The sequence below is a fragment of the Phyllobates terribilis genome, unplaced genomic scaffold (genome assembly GCF_046119375.1).
Source record: "Phyllobates terribilis strain yellow unplaced genomic scaffold, ASM4611937v1 Scaffold_2__4_contigs__length_985480577, whole genome shotgun sequence".
Classification (NCBI taxonomy): Eukaryota; Metazoa; Chordata; class Amphibia; order Anura; family Dendrobatidae; genus Phyllobates; species Phyllobates terribilis.
In genome coordinates, this window is record NW_027362762.1 from 638,659,410 (window position 1) to 638,679,889 (window position 20,480).

At 40.5% G+C, this 20,480-nt stretch overlaps 1 protein-coding gene across 3 annotated transcripts in view; it reads right to left on the minus strand.

The window, feature by feature from the left end:
* The window catches only part of KIF21B (kinesin family member 21B), a 456,179-nt gene that overhangs the window by 243,699 nt on the left and 192,000 nt on the right, over positions 1-20,480 (minus strand). For 2 of the 3 annotated variants that reach the window (XM_073666617.1, XM_073666618.1), the window contains exons 22-24: positions 18,462-18,591; positions 11,724-11,780; positions 461-521 (exon numbers count right to left, since the gene is read on the minus strand). In XM_073666617.1, coding sequence (XP_073522718.1) covers positions 461-521; positions 11,724-11,780; positions 18,462-18,591 — 248 coding nt within the window. The remainder of the gene's footprint in view (positions 1-460; positions 522-11,723; positions 11,781-18,461; positions 18,592-20,480) is intronic. The other variant, XM_073666619.1, reaches the window with a different exon arrangement.

Genomic DNA, 20,480 nt, shown 5'->3' on the forward strand with positions numbered 1-20,480 from the left:
TCGACGGTGTTCTAAGGTGTTCGACGAACAGTTCGACGAACAGTTCCTCGAACATCCCGGTGTTCGACGAACCGAACCGAACCCGAACACTACGGGGGTGGCTCAACACTAATCATTAACATTCCGGGTGCTTGACAGCCTGAGCAGGCATGAGGATAAATGCAGCTGAAGAAAAAGTTGGCACTCCGTCCTCCAGGGTGAACTCTTGTTCTTTATTCAAAAATCATGTGCATAGACAACATTTAAAAATATGCATCAGAACATCCTCTTATGCGTTTCGTAATGATGTTCTAATACGTATTTTCAAATGTTGTCTATGCATATGATTTTTGAATAAAGAACGAGAGTTCACCCGGGAGGACAAGTTGCCGACTTTTCCTTCAGCTGCATTTATCTTCATGCCATTGTTATAACACCAATAGAGAATAAATTAGAATTTAGTCACATAGAATTTACTAACCTTCCATCTGACATCTGACTCAGTTCTGAAGCTTCCTCGTCTGTGCTGGCATAGCCGTTCTCTGAAATAAAGTATTATTTTCATGAACCAACGTCTAAATTACTTAGTTATTATAAGTTAACTAAATTATCTAGTTTCCATACCCAAACAATCATTTCACAGTTGCAAAACAATCCTACTTTTAATGAGAATGCTCTGTAAATTAAAATAAAAGGATAGCTAGACTATACAGTGATTAGGGATTCCAAATATTCAGAGGTGCATTCTGACTAATGTAATATCAATAGTTAATAGCAGCTGGGATTTTTAATAACACATGAACTGCATATAATTTCCATTTACTCCTCAAATAGCAACAGATATTGGGTTGGGTGTGTAGGACATATAGGGTCCTAGGATTTCCTCCCAGCAGCAACTACATTCTACTCAGTTCAGTGATGAAGTGATTATAATGTTGTGTCCCGGCATTTGATGAGGGCTCTGGAGCTGAGCCTGCATCTTTTCTGGCACATGACAGCTGATTTGATCATCTGCCATGCGCCCTTAATAGCCGCAGGTGGAATCGCGATCCACCCAGAGCTGTTAACATGTTAAATGCCGCTGTCAATATCTGACAGCGGCATTTAACACGATCGCGCCAGAAGCGTGTCACAAACCCCAAAATCATGTGACAGGGGCACCGATGGGTTGGCAAGACAACCAGGGATGTGCAGAAGACCCCTGTGCTTGCCACTGCAGATCTGCTATGAACGTCGGCTCGTGGCCAGCGTTCATAGCAGATGATGATTTCTGCTACACATAGCAGGGCTGAAGCCCTGCTATGTGTAGCACAAGTGATCAGAATATCCCAGATTCTAGTCTCCTAAGGGGACTATTGAAGCAAGTAAAAGTGTAAAAAAAATGTTTTAAAAAATATTTAAAAAAATCTAAAAGTTCAAATCACCCCCTTTTGCCTCATTCAAAATAAAACAAGAAAAAATACACATATTTGGTATTGCTGTGTTCAGAAATGCCCGATCTATCAAAATATAAACTAAATTAAATGGCGTAACAAGAAAAAAAAATCAAAACGGCAGAATTACTTTTTTTTGGTCGCCGTAACATTGCCTTAAAATGCAATAAGAGGCGATCAGAACATTGTATCTACCTCCAAATGGTATCAATAAAAACATGAACTCGGTGCGCAAAAAAATAAGCTCTCACCCAGCCCCACATCCCAAAAAATGGAAGCGCTACAGGTTTCGAAAAATGGTACCCCCCTTTTTTTTTTTTTTTTTTTTTTTACAATCTTTGGATTTTGTTTTTACCACTTAAATAAAATTGAACCTATACATGTTTGGTATGTATGTAACTCGTAATTACCTGGAGAATCATAACAGCAGGCCAGTTTTAGCATTTAGTGAACATGGTAAAAAAAAACATTTGTGGAATTGCGCTTTTTTTGCAATTTCAACGCACTTAGAATTTTTTTCCTGTTTTGGAGTACACTATATGGTAAAATCAATGGTGTTCAAAAGTAAAAATCATCCCGCAAAAAACAAGCCCTCACACAGTCATATTGAAGAAGTACACTATATGGTAAAATCAATGGTGCTCAAAAGTAAAACTCATCCCGTAAAAGCGAGCCCTCACGCAGTCATATTAATGGAAAAATAAAAAAGTAATAGCTCTGCAAAGAAGGGGAGCAAAAAACAAAAACGCAAAATCCCAAGGTCGTGAAGGGGTCAATGTTCACAGATTCTATAACAATAGAGTCTGCATCACGGGACTGGGGCATAGAAAATGTGGTGACTATATTCAAAAAGGGGACAAAATCTGAGCTTAGAAATTATAGGCGGTTAAGTTTAACCTCTACTGTGTTTCAAGTCCTGTAGGCTACATGTCCCTCAGGAAATGACTAATACTAAATACTAAGAAAAACAGACAAACATTAACCCTCCGTCTTCATTATTTGTATAGGTCCAAAACCTTTACTTTGAACCCACCAACCTACATCAACAACTATCATCTCTACGAGTTTCTTCGTCCCTATTATGACGACTCATCAGGAGATATTTGCTGATAAGCAGCCACTATAACATTACAGACTCTCATAGCTTCATTGCTATTTCAGAGACTATCATTAAAACCTCCTAAAAATAAATGTGTGTGTGGAGTCAAATGTTGGGAAAACTCATCCCCTTAAATGCTGTAAGCTATCATGTAAGCATCGGTAATCACCACTGAGTCGATTCACCATGCAGTCTCTTCTATCTTGCCTAGCCCTTTAAATTATTTGCAGGATAGATAGCACAGACTTGGCAACAATCCATTATCAGCTACAACAAAAGATCAGCTTTGATTTATATTCTGCAGTAATGGAAAAACAAATGGGTTTAATACTGCGCTGCCGTGTAGAAAGGATGAGGGATACTAATCCAGTATAAGTGGTTTAGTTTGTCAATGCGTTTCAAAGTGTACAAACTTCTTCCTCAGGACAACCACTATAGAGATACATTCAGCAGAAGCTGGTAAAAAATGGACACAACATTTGAAAAAAGGCGTGTGGAAAAAGGGGTCAGGGAGATCATATGACCATGGAGTGACATTTCACCCCAGGCCTCAGGTATAGATCACATGTTGCAGCTAAAACAAACATTAATTGTACAAACACTATAATATAACACAAGTTGTCTAGTCCGTTTGCATCATATGTCACATCACGTTAAATGTAACAAAACGTGGGGATTAAAGAATGTATGGAAATATCCAAAATAAAATGCATAAATTCGAACCTGGCGGTTCATGTTCTTTTCAACCTATTTTAGTGGTGTGGAGTGTGAGTTCATTCATGCATATCACACTCAAAGTTAAGGTTTTGGTTAGTTCATGGGACCAATGCAGAAAAATACAGGCTGTTAGTAAAATTAAGGATGCTGTCATATAGAAAACAGGTGAGTCAATCTTGGGAGACATGCTCATTCATTTCATGAAAATATATCACAAATCACATCAGGATTGATTTATATTCTGTTCATAGCATCATAGCTGTCTGGATGGATCTCATCCTCTCAGACAGGTATCATTATCCCATATAAGAACATCACCTGACCTAATGTGTAATTTAGGAAAAGTATCCTCTTAGGTGTGCAGTCGCTCTAATTCATAGCAAGAGTATCTGCTCCTATCGACAGATTGCCCTATCGTCCCATATACTTGGAGTGCATACTGCAATGGTGTACCTAGTACATGCAACTCAGCCTGTTGGCTAATGTTTGAGGGCTTGCAGGAGTAGATATTACCATTATATAAACCTTGACGCTCCCTATGTTGCTGACCGTGAAGGGAGAGGCGCACAAAGGGTAAAACCATAATATAGGAGACAGTAAAAACAATAGGTTTGCTCACTTTGGGTGGTTGTGTGACGATACAACCACTATAAAGGTTTAGACAGCCAGCTGCCACTGTTCTGCGGCTGGGAGAAAGATCCGCCATAGGGAAATTACCAAAACAGAAAGAAGTCTCTTGCTGCGATATTTTTAGAAGGTTCTTTATTGCCTAATACGTGTTTCAATGCCGTACTAGCATCTTTATCAAGTGTAAAAAAACCAACAGCTTATCTGTTCTTCGTAGCATTTATAAGTAATTTCCTGAGGGACATTTAGCCTACAGAACTTGAAAAAATTTTGCGCACTTGTTGTAGTATATCTCTTTAAGGTTGTTTATATGTAAATTATTTCAAAGTTAAGTTTTAATTCCTTTTTCAGTGCGTTAAAAGATACCTGGGGATTTTTCAATAGGTTTTGTATCAGTGATATTTAACCTTTATTCCCTTCCCGACCGATGCAGTATATATACGTCATGTCGATTGACCGCGCAGTGCATGATCTAACAAGTTTGCCTGTCAGTGCAGGGCTGACAGTTTTCATAGCATAGAAATGCTGCTGCATCCCTACGAGCGATCAGCCTGCAAAAAGTGAAAGTCCCATAGTGGGACAAAGTGAAAAAGTAAAAAAAAGTAAAAAAAAAAATGAAAAAAAAATTGTAAAAATATTTTTTTTAAATATCACAAAATAATAATAAAAATATACATATATATTGTATCCATAAAGAAATAATTTTATGTAAAAAACAAAAAAAGTACACATATTTGGTATCGATGCGTCTGTCCCACTAGTTAACCCCTTCAGTGAACACCGTAAAAAAAAAAATTAATAAAAAACAAGGCAAAAAGTTATGCTTTATCATGATACCGCCGAACGAACAAAAAGTGGAATAAAACGCGATCAAAAAGACGAATGTATGACAGCTGTCAATCATAAAAACCCAATATAATTCTAGTATCGCTGTAATTCCACTAATCACTTATACCGCACGAGGAATGGCGTAAAAAATAAATAAAACCAATTCTTCACCTGCTGTTGATTTGTTCATTCTGCCTCCCAAAGATCACAGTAAGGCTCGGCTCACATTTATCCTGAACTTTGCACTGAGCGTTTACACCGGGGTTTCTGTGTTACTCTCTGAAATACGTGATTCAGACAGAACCCCCGGTGGAAGATTCCCTATAATGAGGCAGATGGAGGCACTGTGGATGCCGTATGACCTATGATCCGGCAGTGTCCGTCTTTTTATTAGGCGTGCATAAAAGTGCTGTCGGCCACAGTTTTGTACACTTCTGAAAAGACGGATACTGCTGAACAGAGGCCCGACAGAGTTTAGAGTAACTCTGCTGCCTCATTATAGTGAGTGGATCCCTCGGGGGTTTCTTCTGAATCACGTCATTTGGAGATTTAGATGGAAACCCCAATATAAGTGCTTAGCGTAGAGCGTCGGATAAATGTGATCCAAAATGTTATGTAAAATGTTCCTAACAAAAGCTTCAAAGCAATCCACAAAAAAAAGCAAGTCCCCACACAGGTCCGTCATCTGTTATCGGAAATATAGGGGGGCTTCCACGTTACTGATATACAAAGGCTCTGGAAAAGCGCAATGGCTCCTCGCTCCCCAAAAGAAATTCAGCAAATTCTGCACTCCCAAATCCAAATTCCGCCCCTCCCTTCTGAGCTCCACAGTGTGCCTAAACCAGTTAGCGTCCACATGTTTGCCTAATTTACAGGTGCCTGTCTACAGAAGCATGAGCTGGGCACAACTTAAACAAGAAGGCAGCGAGGAAGCGCTAATATCTTATAGGGAAAAAAACAAAATCTGTAAGAAACAAATAAGAATAGCAAAAGAGGAGACAGAGAGACTAATTGCCAAGGAAAGTAAAACGAATCCCAAACTGTTCTTTAACTATATAAACAGTAAAAGGATTAAAACTGATGGCGTTGGCCCATTGAAAAATAACCTGGGTAAAATCATAGAGGGCGATGAGGGTAAAGCAAACCTACTCAATAGCTTCTTCTCCACTGTTTTCACAAAAGAAAACAATTTATCGGAGGAAATGCAAAGTGATAAAGTAAACCCTCCGCTAAATATCACCCACCTAACCCAGGAGGAAGTTCAGAAACGCCTAAATAATATCAAAATAGACAAGTCACCAGGCCCAGATGGCATACACCCCCGGGTACTAAAAGAATTAAGTAATGTGATAGACAGGCCGCTGTATCTTATATTCAAGCACTCTTTATGGACAGGGACTGTCCCACTAGACTGGCGCCAAGCAAATGTGGTACCAATATTCAAAAAGGGGTCTAAAAGTGACCCTGGGAACTATAGACCAGTCAGCTTAACGTCTGTTGTGGGTAAATTGTTTGAAGGATTTCTTAGAGATGCTATTGTAGAATATCTTAATGATAATAACTGTCTAACTCCATATCAACATGGATTCATGAGGGATCGCTCCTGCCAAACAAACCTGATCGCCTTCTACGAGGAGGTGAGCTCACAGCTGGACCAGGGAGAGTCAGTGGATGTTGTATACCTTGACTTCTCCAAAGCGTTTGATACCGTGCCACACAAAAGGTTGGTATATAAAATGAGAATGCTTGGTCTGGGGGATAATGTGTGCAAGTGGGTAAATAGCTGGCTGAGTGATAGAAAGCAGGGGGTGGTTATCAATGGAGTAAGCTCAGGGTGTGTCAGGGTTACTAGCGGGGTGCCTCAAGGGTCTGTCTTGGGCCCTATATTATTTAATATATTTATTAATGATCTAGTGGAAGGGTTGCATAGTAAAATAGCAATATTTGCAGATGATACTAAACTTTGTAAAGTAGTTAATACAGATGAGGATAGGGCACAGCTACAGGAGGATTTAGATAAATTGGGGAGTTGGGCCAAAAAATGGCAAATGGGGTTCAATGCCGATAAATGTAAGGTCATGCACATGGGAAAGAAAAACAGCAGTCACCCATACATGTTAAATGGGAAACCGTTGGGGAAATCTGACATGGAGAAGGACCTGGGCGTCTTGGTTAATAGCAAATTAAATTGGAGTGCCCAGTGTCAGGCAGCAGCTGCGAAGGCAAATAGAGTCATGGCATGCATCAGAAGAAGAATAGGGACATATGATGAGAACATTGTTCTTCCTCTGTATAAAGCGCTGGTAAGGCCGCACTTAGAATATTGTGCACAGTTCTGAGCTCCGGTGCTCAGGAAAGACATATTGGAGCTAGAGAGGGTACAAAGGAGGGCGACTAAGGTAATAAAGGGAATGGAGGGACTAGAATACCCAGAGAGGTTGTCAAAATTAGGCCTATTTACATTGGAAAAGAGAAGGCTTAGGGGAGACCTCATAAACATGTATAAATACATCAGGGGGCAGTACAGAGATCTCTCCCATGACCTGTTTATACCAAGGATGGTGACAAAGACGAGGGGGCACACTATGCGTCTGGAGGAAAGGAGGTTCCTGCACCAGCATAGAAGGGGATTCTTTACGGTCAGAGCCGTGAGACTCTGGAACTCTCTGGGAGAGGAAGTGGTGATGTCCAACTCACTTAAAGAGTTCAAGAGAGGCCTGGACGCCTTTCTTGAGAACAATAAAATTACATCTAATGCTTAGTTAATTAATCCAGGGATTTAATCTGACTGCCAGATTGGTGTCGGGAAGTGAATTTTTCCTCAATGATGTAAATTGGCCTATACCGCATGGTTTTTTGTTGCCTTCCCCTGGATCAACGCTGCGGAATAGCTGCAGTGCACAAGAAATAGGCTGAACTGGATGGACGCTTGTCTTTTTTCGGCCTTATAAACTATGTAACTATGTAACTATGTAACAACGTACTGGTCACTACAACGTACTAGGCACTACAACATACTGGTCACTACAACGGCAGTTTGCAATTTTCACTCCGCAACATCTGTTGCTGCTTGTTTCTGGAAAATACCCATGGAGTCAAAATCATCACTACACGTATAGATAAATTCCCAAAGGGGTATCATTTCCAAAATGTGGTCACTTGAGGGGGGATTCTGCTATTATATCACTTAGGAGCTCTGCATATGGAGTCAGCATACTATTCTATAAAAATGTGCGTTCCAGGAGGCAAATAACGCTCCATCGCTCCCGAGTCTTGCTGAGTGGTTAAGCTGTACTGTACAGCCACATATGGGGTATTTCTACATTCAGCAGAAATTGTGGGACAACTTTTGGTGCCATTTTTACCCATTTCCCAGTATAAAAATGTAAAATCTGGGGCTAAAACAAACTTTTGGTGGCAAAAATGTAATTATTTTTTTCTTCACTGCCCAATGGTATAAAATTCTTTGACCCTCCTGTGGTGTCAGTATGATCACTGCACACCTAGATAAACTCATTGAGAGGTGTAGTTTGTAAACTGGGATCTCTTATGGAGGATCTGCTGTTCTGGCACCTCAGGGGCTCTGCCAATATGACATGGCACCCTTAAACCAGTCCAGCAAAATCTGAATTCCAATATGGTGCTTCTTCCCTTTGGAGCTTTGCACTATGCATCAAAAGTACTTTTCGATAACATGTAGGGTATTGGTGTACACAGGAAAAATTGTACAATAAATTTTGAGGTCCATTTTCTCCTGTTACCCCTTTGAAAATAAAAAAATTAGGGCTAAAAAACGTTTTTGTGGGAAAAATGGGATTTTTTTATTTTCACGGCTCTACATTATAAACTTCTGTGAATCACTTGGGGGTTCAAGGTGCTCACCACACATCTAGATAAGTTCCCTCAGGGGTCTAGTTTCATAAATGGGATTACTTGTGGGGGGTTTCCACTGTTTATGCACATCAGGGACTCTACAAATGCGACATGACGTCTGGTAATTATTCCAGCAAATTTTACATTCCAAAAGTCAAATGGCGCTCCTTCTCTTCTGAGCCCTGCCGTGCGCCCATACAGTTGTTTTCCCCCAATATGTGGTATCGGCTTACTCAGGAGAAATTTTACAGCAAATTTCATGGTACAATTTCTCCTGTTACCCTTATAAAAATTCAAATTTTGGGGCTGAAAACCATTTTTACGGTTCAATGTTATAAACTTCTGTGAAGCACCTGGGGGTTCAAGGTGTTCACCATACATGCTGCATGCTGTGCGCCCAATCAGTGGTTTTCCCCCACACATGGGGTATCGGCATTTTCAGGAGACATTGCACAACAAAGTTTGGGGTCCACTTTTTCCTGTTACCCTTGTAAAAATAAAAAAAATTGGGTCTAAAGTAACATTTTTGTGAAAAAAAAGTTAAATGTTCATTGTGTTCTTCCACATTCCAAAAATTCCTGTGAAGCACTTGAAGGGTTAATTAACTTCTTGAATGTGGTTTTGAGCACCTTGAAGGGTGCAGATTTTAGAATGATGTCACTTTGGGGTATTTTCTGTCATAAAGGACCCTCAAAGTCACTTCAAATGTGATGTGGTCCCTAAAAAAATGGTTTTGTAAATTTTGTTGGAAAAATGAGAAATAGCTGGTCAAAGTTTAACCCTTATAACTTCCTAACAAAAAAAAATGTTGGGTCCAAAATTGTGCTGATGCAAAGTAGACATGTGGGAAATGTTATTTATTAACTATTCTGTGTGACATATGTCTCTGATTTAATGGCATAAAAATTCAAAGTTTGACAATTGCAAAATTTTTTACAATTTTCGCCAAAGTTCTGATTTTTTCGCAAATAAACGCGATTCATATCAAATAAATTTTACCACTTTCATGAAGTACAATATGTCCCGAAAAAATATTCTCAGAATCAGTGGGATACTTCAAGCCTTCCAGAGTTATTACCTCATAATGTGACACTTGTCAGAATTGTAAAATTTGCCCTGGTCATGAAGGTGAAAACAGGCTCGGCGATGAAGGAGTTAAATTGGGTAAAATCCTTGAGGATTTACTAATAGATTCTGACCTGGAGTATCTCAAAAAGAATAACCTCATGACCCAGCACCAACATAGATTTATGAGGGATCGGTCCTGTCAAACTAATCTGATCAGCTTCTATGAGGAGGTAAGTTCCAGACTGGACAAGGGAAACGCACTGGATATTGTCTAGATGGACTTTTCAAAGGCATTTGATATGGTGCCACACAAAAGGTTGGTACATAAAAGGAGAGTAATGGGACTAAGGGAAAATGTCTAACTGGGTTAACAACTGTTAACAACAGTGAAAAGAAACAAAGGGTGGTTATAAACCCTTTCGCACCAGAGCCTGTTTTCACCTCCTGATAAGGCCAATTTTTTCAATTCTGACCAGTGTCATTTTATGTGCTAATAACTTTGGAACACTTCAATGCATCACAGTGTTTCTGAAATAGTTTTTTGTGACATATTGTACTTCATGTGAGTGGTAAATTTATATTTTTTGTAATTATTTGTGAAAATATAGGAATTTTGGCGAAAATTTTGCAATTTTCAAACTTTTTACACCCTTAAATCAGATAGTTGTATCACACACAATAGTTATTAAATAACATTTCCCATGTCTAATTTACATCATCAACATTTTTGAAACATATTTTTTTTCTTAGGAAGTTAGAAGGGTTAAAAGTTAATCAGCAATTTCTAATTTTTACAACAATATTTTTTTAGGAACCAAATGACATTTGAAGTGACTTTGAGGGGCTTAACCAAAAGTGACTCCATTTTAAAAACTGCACCCCTCAAAGTGCTCAAATCTACATTTGAGACGTTTACTAACCCTTCAGGTGCTTCACAGGAATTAAAGTAATATGGAAGGAAAAAATGAAAATTTTACTTTTTCCCACAAAAATACTACTTTAGCCCCAAATTTTGCATTTTCTCAATTGTAACAGGAGAAAATGGACCAAGAGATTTGTTGTGCAATTTCTCCTGAGTACGCCGATACCACGCATGTGGTGGAAAACTACTATTTGGGCGCACGGCAGGGCTTGGAAGGGAAGGAGCACCAACTAACTTTTTCCATCATGAAAGGTAAATTGCTCATGCCTATGTCCATTTTTTCAGTTCCTCTGTGCTCACGGGACCAGCACTTATTGATTCCGGAACAACAAAGAATTTTATGGACTTTTCTCTAGCCAAAAGGCTGAAAATTCCTTAAGTTTCTTTGCAGACGCTCTTGAAGCTAACGTCCATGAATGGCTCAACAATTACAGGTGGTCGTATCCAATTCCGGACAGTGAAAATAACTCTTCAGATTGGTGCACTACACATTGAGGACATTTATTTTTTAGTTTTGCCACTTTCTGATGCACTGGTGCTTTTGGAACTTATGGCTACACGCTCCAGTCATTGACTAATCATTCGACCAGATTGCCCAGTGGGAATTATCTTGTCTTCAAATTCTGCCTCAACTACCTTCTCCAAAATTCTGTTCTCTAAATTTTCTGCCTCCTATCAGAACTTTGCAGGTGTTTTCTCGAGGCAAGGGGCCAAGGAAAACTGCAAGGAAGACGTGACTGAGTATGTCAGGAGTATGTCCATGATTCTGCCTCTGTTTTCCAACTTGCCATCTGCAGGTCGTCCTCTGGTCCTCAACAGGTCCTCTTTAGCAGTCAAAACGGTTCCTGCTTCTACTTCTGATCTATTCACTGAGTTTGAAATCAATCAAGATCACGAATGTGAAATGATTTGTAGCCCTGAGGAGAGATACTGGGTGCCTAAAAAAGAAAGAGATGCTTTTATCCTGCTCAAAAGAATTCATGCTAAGCATCTTCTTTCTGCTGTCACTGGCTCATCTGAGAGGGGCCCTAAGAGGGGGTCCAAGTACTACAGTCTTTTAGCAACAAGAGATCCATCAGAAGACAGCTATGACATCACATGCTCAGGACTTGTGTCATTCATAGCCGGAGCCCTTGCTGCCGGACAGAGAGCGCGCCCTGTACATCGGACTTCTTACCTGAACACTGGATTTTGAACTTATCCTTCAGCACAAGAGAATAATTCCCCATGTCATCTGTGGAAGGAACATGTATACTGTCTCTACAGGACCAACTGTTTGCAGTTTCCTCTGCAGCACCATCTCAACAGTGAGTTTTGTAATCATATACAGTGGTGTGAAAAAGTGATTGCCCCCTTCCTGATTTCTTATTCTTTTGCATGTTTGTAACACTTAAATGTTTCAGATCACAAAACAAATTTAAATATTAGTTGAAGATAACAAAAGTAAACACAAAATGCAGTTTTTAAATGAAGGTCTTTATTATTAAGGGAAAAAGAAATCCAAACCTAAAGGGCCCTGTGTGAAAAAAATATTGCCCCCCCCCCCCTTTAAAACATGAATTAACTGTGGTTTATCACATCTTTGTGAAGCTGAGTTCAATTTCCCTAGCCACACACTGGCCTGATTACTGCAACAGCTGTTCTCAATCAAGAAATCACTTAAATAGGACCTGCCTGACAAAGTTAAGCAGACCAAAAGACCCTCAAAAGTTAGACATCATGCTGCGATCCAAAGAAATTCAGGAACAAATGAAAAACAAAGTAATTGAGATCTATTATGCCATTAAAGCAGAAATATACAGTACAGACCAAAAGTTTGAACACACCTTCTCATTTAAAGATTTTTCGGTATTTTCATGACTTTGAAAATTGTACATTCACACTGAAGGCATCAAAACTATGAATTAACACATGTGGAATTATATAGTTAACAAAAAAGTGTGAAACAAGTGAAAATATGTCTTATATTCTAGGTTCTGCCTAAGTAGCCACCTTTTGCTTTAATGACTGCTTCGCACACTCTTGGCATTCTCTTGATGAGCTTCAAGAGGTAGTCACCGGAAATGGTTTTCACTTCACAGGTGTGCCCTGTCAGGTTTAATAAGTGGGATTTCTTGCCTTATAAATGGGGTTGGGACCATCAGTTGTGTTGTGCAGAAGTTAGGTGGATACACAGCTGATAGTCATACTGAATAGACAGTCATGTGATCAGTCACTTGAGGGGGAGGTAAATGGTCAGCTAGAGCACACTCCCTGGACATTCTAGCAATGCAGCAAGCCACTGCATTACAACTGTTAGAATTTGTATTATGGCAAGAAAAAAGCAGCTAAGTAAAGAAAAACTAGTGGCCATCATTACTTTAAGAAATGAAGGTCAGTCAGTCTGAAAAATTGGGAAAACTTTGAAAGTGTCCCCAAGTGCAGTTGCAAAAACCATCAAGCGCTACAAAGAAACTGGCTCACATGAGGACCGCCCCAGGAATGGAAGACCAAGAGTCACCTCTGCTTCTGAGGATAAGTTTATCCGAGTCACCAACCTCAGAAATCGCAGGTTAACAGCAGCTCAGATTAGAGACCAGGTCAATGCCACACAGAGTTCTAGCAGCAGACACATCTCTACAACAACTGTTAAGAGGAGACTTTGTGCAGCAGGCCTTCATGGTAAAATAGCTGCTAGGAAACCACTGCTAAGGACAGGAAACAAGCAGAAGAGACTTGTTTGGGCTAAAGAACACAAGGAATGGACATTAGACCAGTGGAAATCTGTGCTTTGGTCTGATGAGTCCAAATTTGAGATCTTTGGTTCCAACCACCGTGTCTTTGTGCGACGCAGAAAAGGTGAACGGATGGACTCTACATGCCTGGTTCCCACCGTGAAGCATGGAGGAGGTGTGATGGTGTGGGGGTGCTTTGCTGGTGACACTGTTGGGGATTAATTCAAAATTGAAGGCATACTGAACCAGCATGGCTACCACAGCATCTTGCAGCGGCATGCTATTCCTTCCGGTTTGCGTTTAGTTGGACCATCATTTATTTTTCAACAGGACAATGACCCCAAACACACCTCCAGGCTGTGTAAGGGCTATTTGACCAAGAAGGAGAGTGATGGGGTTGCTACGCCAGATGACCTGGCCTCCACAGTCACCAGACCTGAACCCAATCGAGATGGTTTGGGGTGAGCTGGACCGCAAAATGAAGGCAAAAGGGCCAACAAGTGCTAAGCATCTCTGGGAACTCCTTCAAGATTGTTGGAAGATCATTTCCGGTGACTACCTCTTGAAGCTCATCAAGAGAATGCCAAGAGTGTGCAAAGCAGTCATCAAAGCAAAAGGTGGCTACTTTGAAGAGCCTAGAATATAAGACATATTTTCAGTTGTTTCACACTTTTTTGTTAAGTATATAATTCCACATGTGTTAATTCATAGTTTTGATGCCTTCAGTGTGAATGTACAATTTTCATAGTCATGAAAATACAGAAAAATCTTTAAATGAGAAGGTGTGTCCAAACTTTTGGTCTGTACTGTATGTCACACAAAATAGTTAATAAATAACATTTCCCACATGTCTATTTTACATCAGCACAATTTTGGTAACAAAATTTTTTTTTGTTAGGAAGTTATAAGGGTTAAAAGTTGACCAGCGATTTCTCATTTTTCCAACAAAATTTACTAAACCCTTTTTTAGGGACCACATCACATTTGAAGTGACTTTGAGGGGCTTTTATGACAGAAAATACCCCAAAGTGACACCATTTTATAAACTGCACCCCTCAAGGTGCTCAAAACCACATTCAGGAAGTTTATGAACCCTTCAGGTACTTCACCGGAATTTTTGGAATGTGGAGAAAACAATGAACATTTAACTTTTTTTTCACAAAAATGTTACCTTCGACCCAAATTTTTTTATTTTCACAAGGGTAAAAGGAAAGAATGGTCCATAAAATTTGTCGTGCACTTTCTCCTGACCACGCTGATACCCCATATGTGGGGGAAAACCACTGTTTCGGCATATGGCAGTGCACGATAGTGAAGGAGAACCATTTGACTTTTTGAATGTAAAATTTGGTTGAATAATTAGCGGACGCCATGTCGCGTTTGGGGAGCCCCTGATGTGCCCATGAACTGGAAACCCCCCCAGAAGTGACACCATTTTGGAAATTATACCCCTCAGGGAACTTATCTAGACATGTGGTGAGCACCTTGAACTCCCAAGTGCTTCACAGAAGTTTATAAAATTGAGCCGTAAAAATAAACTTTTCACATTTTTCCCACAAAAATGTTTTTCAGCCCCCAATTTTGCATTTTCATAAGGGTAAGAGGAGATATTGCACCATACCATTTGTTGTGCAATTTCTCCTGAGTAAGCCAACACCCCATATGTGGGGGGAAGCCACTGTTTGGGCGCACGGCAGGGTTCGGAAGGGAAGGAGCGACATTTGACTTTTTGAATGTGAAATTTGCTTGAATAATTAGCGAACGCCATGTTGCGTTTGGAGAGCCCCTGATGTGCCTAAACAGTGGAAACCCCCCATAAGTAACCTTATTTTGGACACTAGACCCCTCAAGGATTTTATCAAGGGGTATAGTGAACATTTTGAACCCAGAGGTATGACACAGAATTTGATAACATTAGGTCAACATATTGAATAAGTTGACAGTAGCCTTGAGCACAAGTGCTCGCTACTTGAGTTTGCATCGGGGACTCGGGCATGTATCGCAGGTGCTCGAGTGACATGCTTGAGTCCCCGCCCCGCATGTTTCATGGTTGTTACACATCCAAAAACAAACATGCCGGGATTGCCCATGCATAGCAGGCAATTCCTGCATGTTTTTTTTTGGCTGTATAACAGTCGCAAAACATATGGGGTGGAGACTCGAGCATGTCACTCGAGCACCCGCGATACTTGGTGCATACCCGAGCACCCTATGCAAACTCAAGTAGGGAGCACTTACAATCAACACTGGTCGCCATATCGTCATCATTTTTTTTTCTTTACTTTTGAAAAAATCCGAACCCCAACACAACCCTAACCCTAACCGTAAACCTAATCCTAACACTAACACAACCCTAAACCAAACACAACCCTAACCTTAACACAGCCCTAACGCTAACACAACCCTAACCCTGACCCAACTGTGGCACCCTGCTGTGCACAGGTACCACAGGACCAAGGGTGCATGGACGGACTTCTCCACAAGAGGCCCTCATTACATACAAACACCTCCACCCTTCCACCTCATACCACCAGAGGGAGTTCGTTAGGGATATATATATATGGAGGGTGGTGCCATGCAGTCAGTCAGTCAGAGATCAGTCAGACAGAGAGAGTCTGAGAGCGTGCTGATGCTGAGAGCAGCGAAGAAGCAGCGCGTCTGCTGCTGAGTTCTGAGGGTCCCGAGTGTGGCCGAAGGCAAGAGGATAAAGGAGAGAGGAGTTGAGGGGGCAGAGGAGCATCATAGGCTCACCCCAGTATACAAAATGGACACCGGGTCCGCGCCTACAGGGTCCCTTTATACCCAGTAGGGATCACCGGCATTCCAGGAGGACTACAGGTCCCTGGACGACCTGAAGCTAGACCCATTACAGGACCAGGAACCACAAGGCCCCAGCGTCCAGGGAGAGTGGTTACCAGCAGAAGGTCCTACTACCGAGCGACAGGTGAAGGAACAGCATGACACATAAGCTAGGCCCAGTTGCAGGCTGGCCAGGAGCATACAGAGAGGCAGACACGGACCAGGAGGCCTTATACCCGCTCACTGGGGAGAAGTGCTGAAGTGCACCCATCCTACTGAGTACCCTGGACTGTACCTGACATCCGCACCAGTAAAGGTATTGAAGCGAATCCCCTGTTTCTGTCAGTTACTCCTGCTGCGCCATCCGCCTGCACTACAAGCCCCAGCATCACCACCACCAAACTCAACACTGCCCCGGGGGCCCGCTCCACCTGTGGGGAGCAGAAACACCTCAGCTGCCATCCCATCACCCCCCGGAGGTCTGCAGCAGCGCTAGTAAACCTTACCAGGTACCACAGGTGGCGTCACGAACTATTTACTTTATCTTTATTTTCTATCCAAGTTACAATTCCCCCTTATTTGGTTGACCGCCCTGGGCCACGGGCCAGGCCAGCCACTGTGACATATCCCCCACCGGCATCCATAGGCCCGGCTGCCGAGTACCCCATTGCCCCGAGGGGGAGCGTCACAACCCTAATCCTAACCCAACCCTAACCCTAACACAACTCTAACTGTAACACAACCCTAACCCTAACACAACCCTAACCCTAACTGTAACTCTAATCCTAGAGTTTATTTTTTACGCCGTTCCTCGTGCGGTATAAGTGATTAGATGATTTTGTTCTTCTATGCGATTACAGCGATACCAGATTCATATCGGGTTTTTATGTTTGCCAGCTGTCACACACAAAAGATGCTTTTTTTTGCAAAGACTAGTTTTTGCAATATTTTTCCATATTTCGGCCGACATAGTCTTGTAATGGCTTGTTTTTTGCGGGACAAGTAGACGTTTTTATTGGTACCATTTTCGGGCATGTGACTTTTTTTATCGCCTTCTATACCGATTTTTGGGAGGCAAAATAAACAAAAACCAATAATTCAGGATTTTTTTTTTTTCTTATGCCGTTCAGCGTGTGAAATTGATAAGGCAGCTTTATTCCTCAGGTCAGTACGTTTGCAGTTATACTAAATTTATATCTTTTTTTATGTTTTGGTGCTTTTACACAATAAAAACAATTTTATAGAAAAAGTAAAAATTTTTGCATCTCTTTATTCTGAGAGCTATAACTTTTTTTAGTTTTCGGCTGATGGAGCTTTATGGAGCTTGCTTTTTGAAGGACAAGATGACGTTTTCAGCGGTATCATTTTTATTTATATTTGTCTTTTGATCATGTTTTATTCCACTTTTTGTTCGGCGGTATGATGATAAAGCATTGTCTTTTGCTTAGCTTATTTTTTTTTTTTACCGTGGTCACTAAAGGGGTTTAACTAGTGGGACAGTTTTATAGGTCAGGTCGTTCCAGACGCGACAATACCAAACATGTGTAGCTTTATTGTTTTTTTTTCATAATAATATTTATTCATGGGTACAGTATATATATATATATATTTATATATGTATATGTATATATACATATATATATATTCACTTTTTGTTATATTTTTACATATTTTTTTCCACTTTCTGATACTTTCTTTCACTTTTACGCTTTGTCCCACTATGGGACTTTCATTTTTTGCAGGCTGCATCCCTGTGCTATGCAGGCTTTCAGCTCTGCACTGGCACATGTTAGAAAGATCGTGCAGTGTACATGATCTATCTAACTTCCTGATGCCTGGTGACCCGGATAATGATGACATCGGGTCACCATGGCAACGATCGGGACCCTGCACTGTCAGCCTCAGCCTGCCTCGGAAATGCTGTGATCGACTTCGATTGCAGGATTTCGGGGGTTAATGTGCCCGGAGCGGTGTGGGACCGCTACTTGCGCAGAGTACCGGGTGTCAGCTGTTTGAATCAGCTGACACCCGGCAGCAATCACCCCGCACAGCTTCTGTGCGAGCGCGATCAGTGAGTCGTAATAATACATACCTGGTCATTAAGACCCAGGTCACAGAGATGTATTATTACGCCTCACGTCAGAAAGGGGTTAAACACTGCATTTTGTGATTACTTGTGTTATCTTTGTCTTATATTTAAATTTGTTTTGTGATCTGAAACATTTAAGTGTGACAAACATGCAAAACAATAAGAAATCAGGAAGGGGGCAAACACATTTTCACACCACTGTACATATGTATATATATATATATATATATATATATATATATATATATACATATTTATATTTATATATATATATACATGTGTAAGTAACAAATGGAATTGTGTGTGGTCTCACCATTTTGCAAAGACTGGCATTCTGATTTCTCCAGCAGCATTTGACTTTGTGAAAAACCAGTCATGTCTGTCTGTCGAATTCGTTCCTCCAATATTCGTATCTGCGCCTCCTTTTGGGCAACCTGCAGACCCTTAAAAACATTTAAAAAAAAATAAGAGGAATTAGCATTCTAGTAATCTATGTCCTAAAGGAGAAAGGAAGTAAATATATTTCATGCTTTCAGTATCATCCTTTGGTTATAATAGATGTTTTTACACAATATTAGAGATAATTGTTTCATTTCAATGAAGGAGAAGAACTGAACCCAAATCAAGAAATTGTTTTAAGCAGTTAGAACTGCCTAATATTTGCATGTCAGCTTCGAAGAAAATAGAGGGAAGCAATTTTTGCATTTAATGCATTTTTTGTACAGAAAAAGCTTTGATTCTGCATTTAAATATGCAGCTGCGTTTTTTGTATGCATTTTTTCATACTCCCCACAGAAGACAATAGAGAAAAATCACACCAAAACCCACACAGTTCTACAGCAACTTTAAACGCACAGTTGTTATGAGTTTCTATGAAGTCACATTGACTTTGCTTGGACAGTTAAAAGTGGTTATAATGGTGGACTTATCTAAGTGAATTCGCTAAGTACATTCCTGACAGCTTTCAAAGAGAAGGGACTCACATGCCCCTTTCAACTGACAGTCTATCAGGTCGAAGAATCAGCCATCTTTACAGAGAGGCTGTCATCTCCAAACCGCTAATTAAACCATTTATACATCTACATGTGCATCTCACTAAATTAGAATATCATCAAAAAGTTCATTTAAAGTTCTTCAATACAAAAAGTGAAATTCCCAACAGCCAATGAAAACACAAAAGTCATTATCTCAGTAAATTAGAATAATTTAGACTTTTGTGTTTTCATTGGCTGTAAGCCATTATCATCAGCATTAACAGAAATAAACACTTGAAATAGATCACTCTGTTTGTAATGACTCTATATAATATATGGGTTTCACTTTTTGCATTGAAGAACTGAAATAAATTAACTTTATGATGATATTCTAATTTTGTGAGAAGCACCTGTATACATTGGACTAGCTACTATAAAATCATATCTGCAGTATACTCCCCCTCAGTTTGCATACTGAACATTTTGCCATATCTTTCTTGACAGCACTGCCTGAATTCAATCGGGAGATATGCACCTCTATAAGGACAATGTAGGAGCTCAGCAGTTCTTACACATTACTGGCTCTCAACACTAGCTCCTGTCTGCGGCGGCTATTGTATCTACAGTACACTACAGCAGACAGGAGACAGCAATGACAGCCTGCAATGACACTGTGCGCACAGCTGGGCTATGGCACAGTGTTCGTGCAGAAGTGGAAATCAATAATTGAGTGCTGTCAATCAATATATGACAAAAGTGCTCAGTATAAGTGGTTTATTTGGCATTTGGGGGTGAGAGACTTCCTCTATAGGTTTAGGGGGCCAACCAAACTTTTCAGGTACTTTTGAGTTGCCCATGAATCCTCTACTGAACTGGCCAGCTTCATCTATTCCTCTAGGCATTCTACAGAGAGCATGGTGGTAAAGACATAAGGGGGACTGAACCACCAGTAAGAAATCAAGAAGCAGAAACTATACACTGGCTCTATATTAAGAGATTGACTGTATTTTGGACCTTTGGCAGCACGGATTCTCAATCACCACATTCCACATTCAATTGCAAGAGTTACATCAAGGCAACAGGTTTGTAATGTCATTAACTGTGATAGATCTGGTGCAGGTTAATGTGGAAAAAAGTTCAGTTCAGTTTTGTCCAGTGAGTTTTGGACTGTTTGCCATGCTTCCTCACATGTAAAGCTGGAGGGGGGTCTATTTGTAGACCTAATAAATGTTAGTCTCTGACTTCCAGTCACCTACAAGTTGACTGCAGCATCTATAGAAACCCTTCTGGCAGGTCTCAGATTCCTTCTCTTACCAAGCAACCTGTGGTTAGAAGGGAAGATACCACAACTCAGAAGT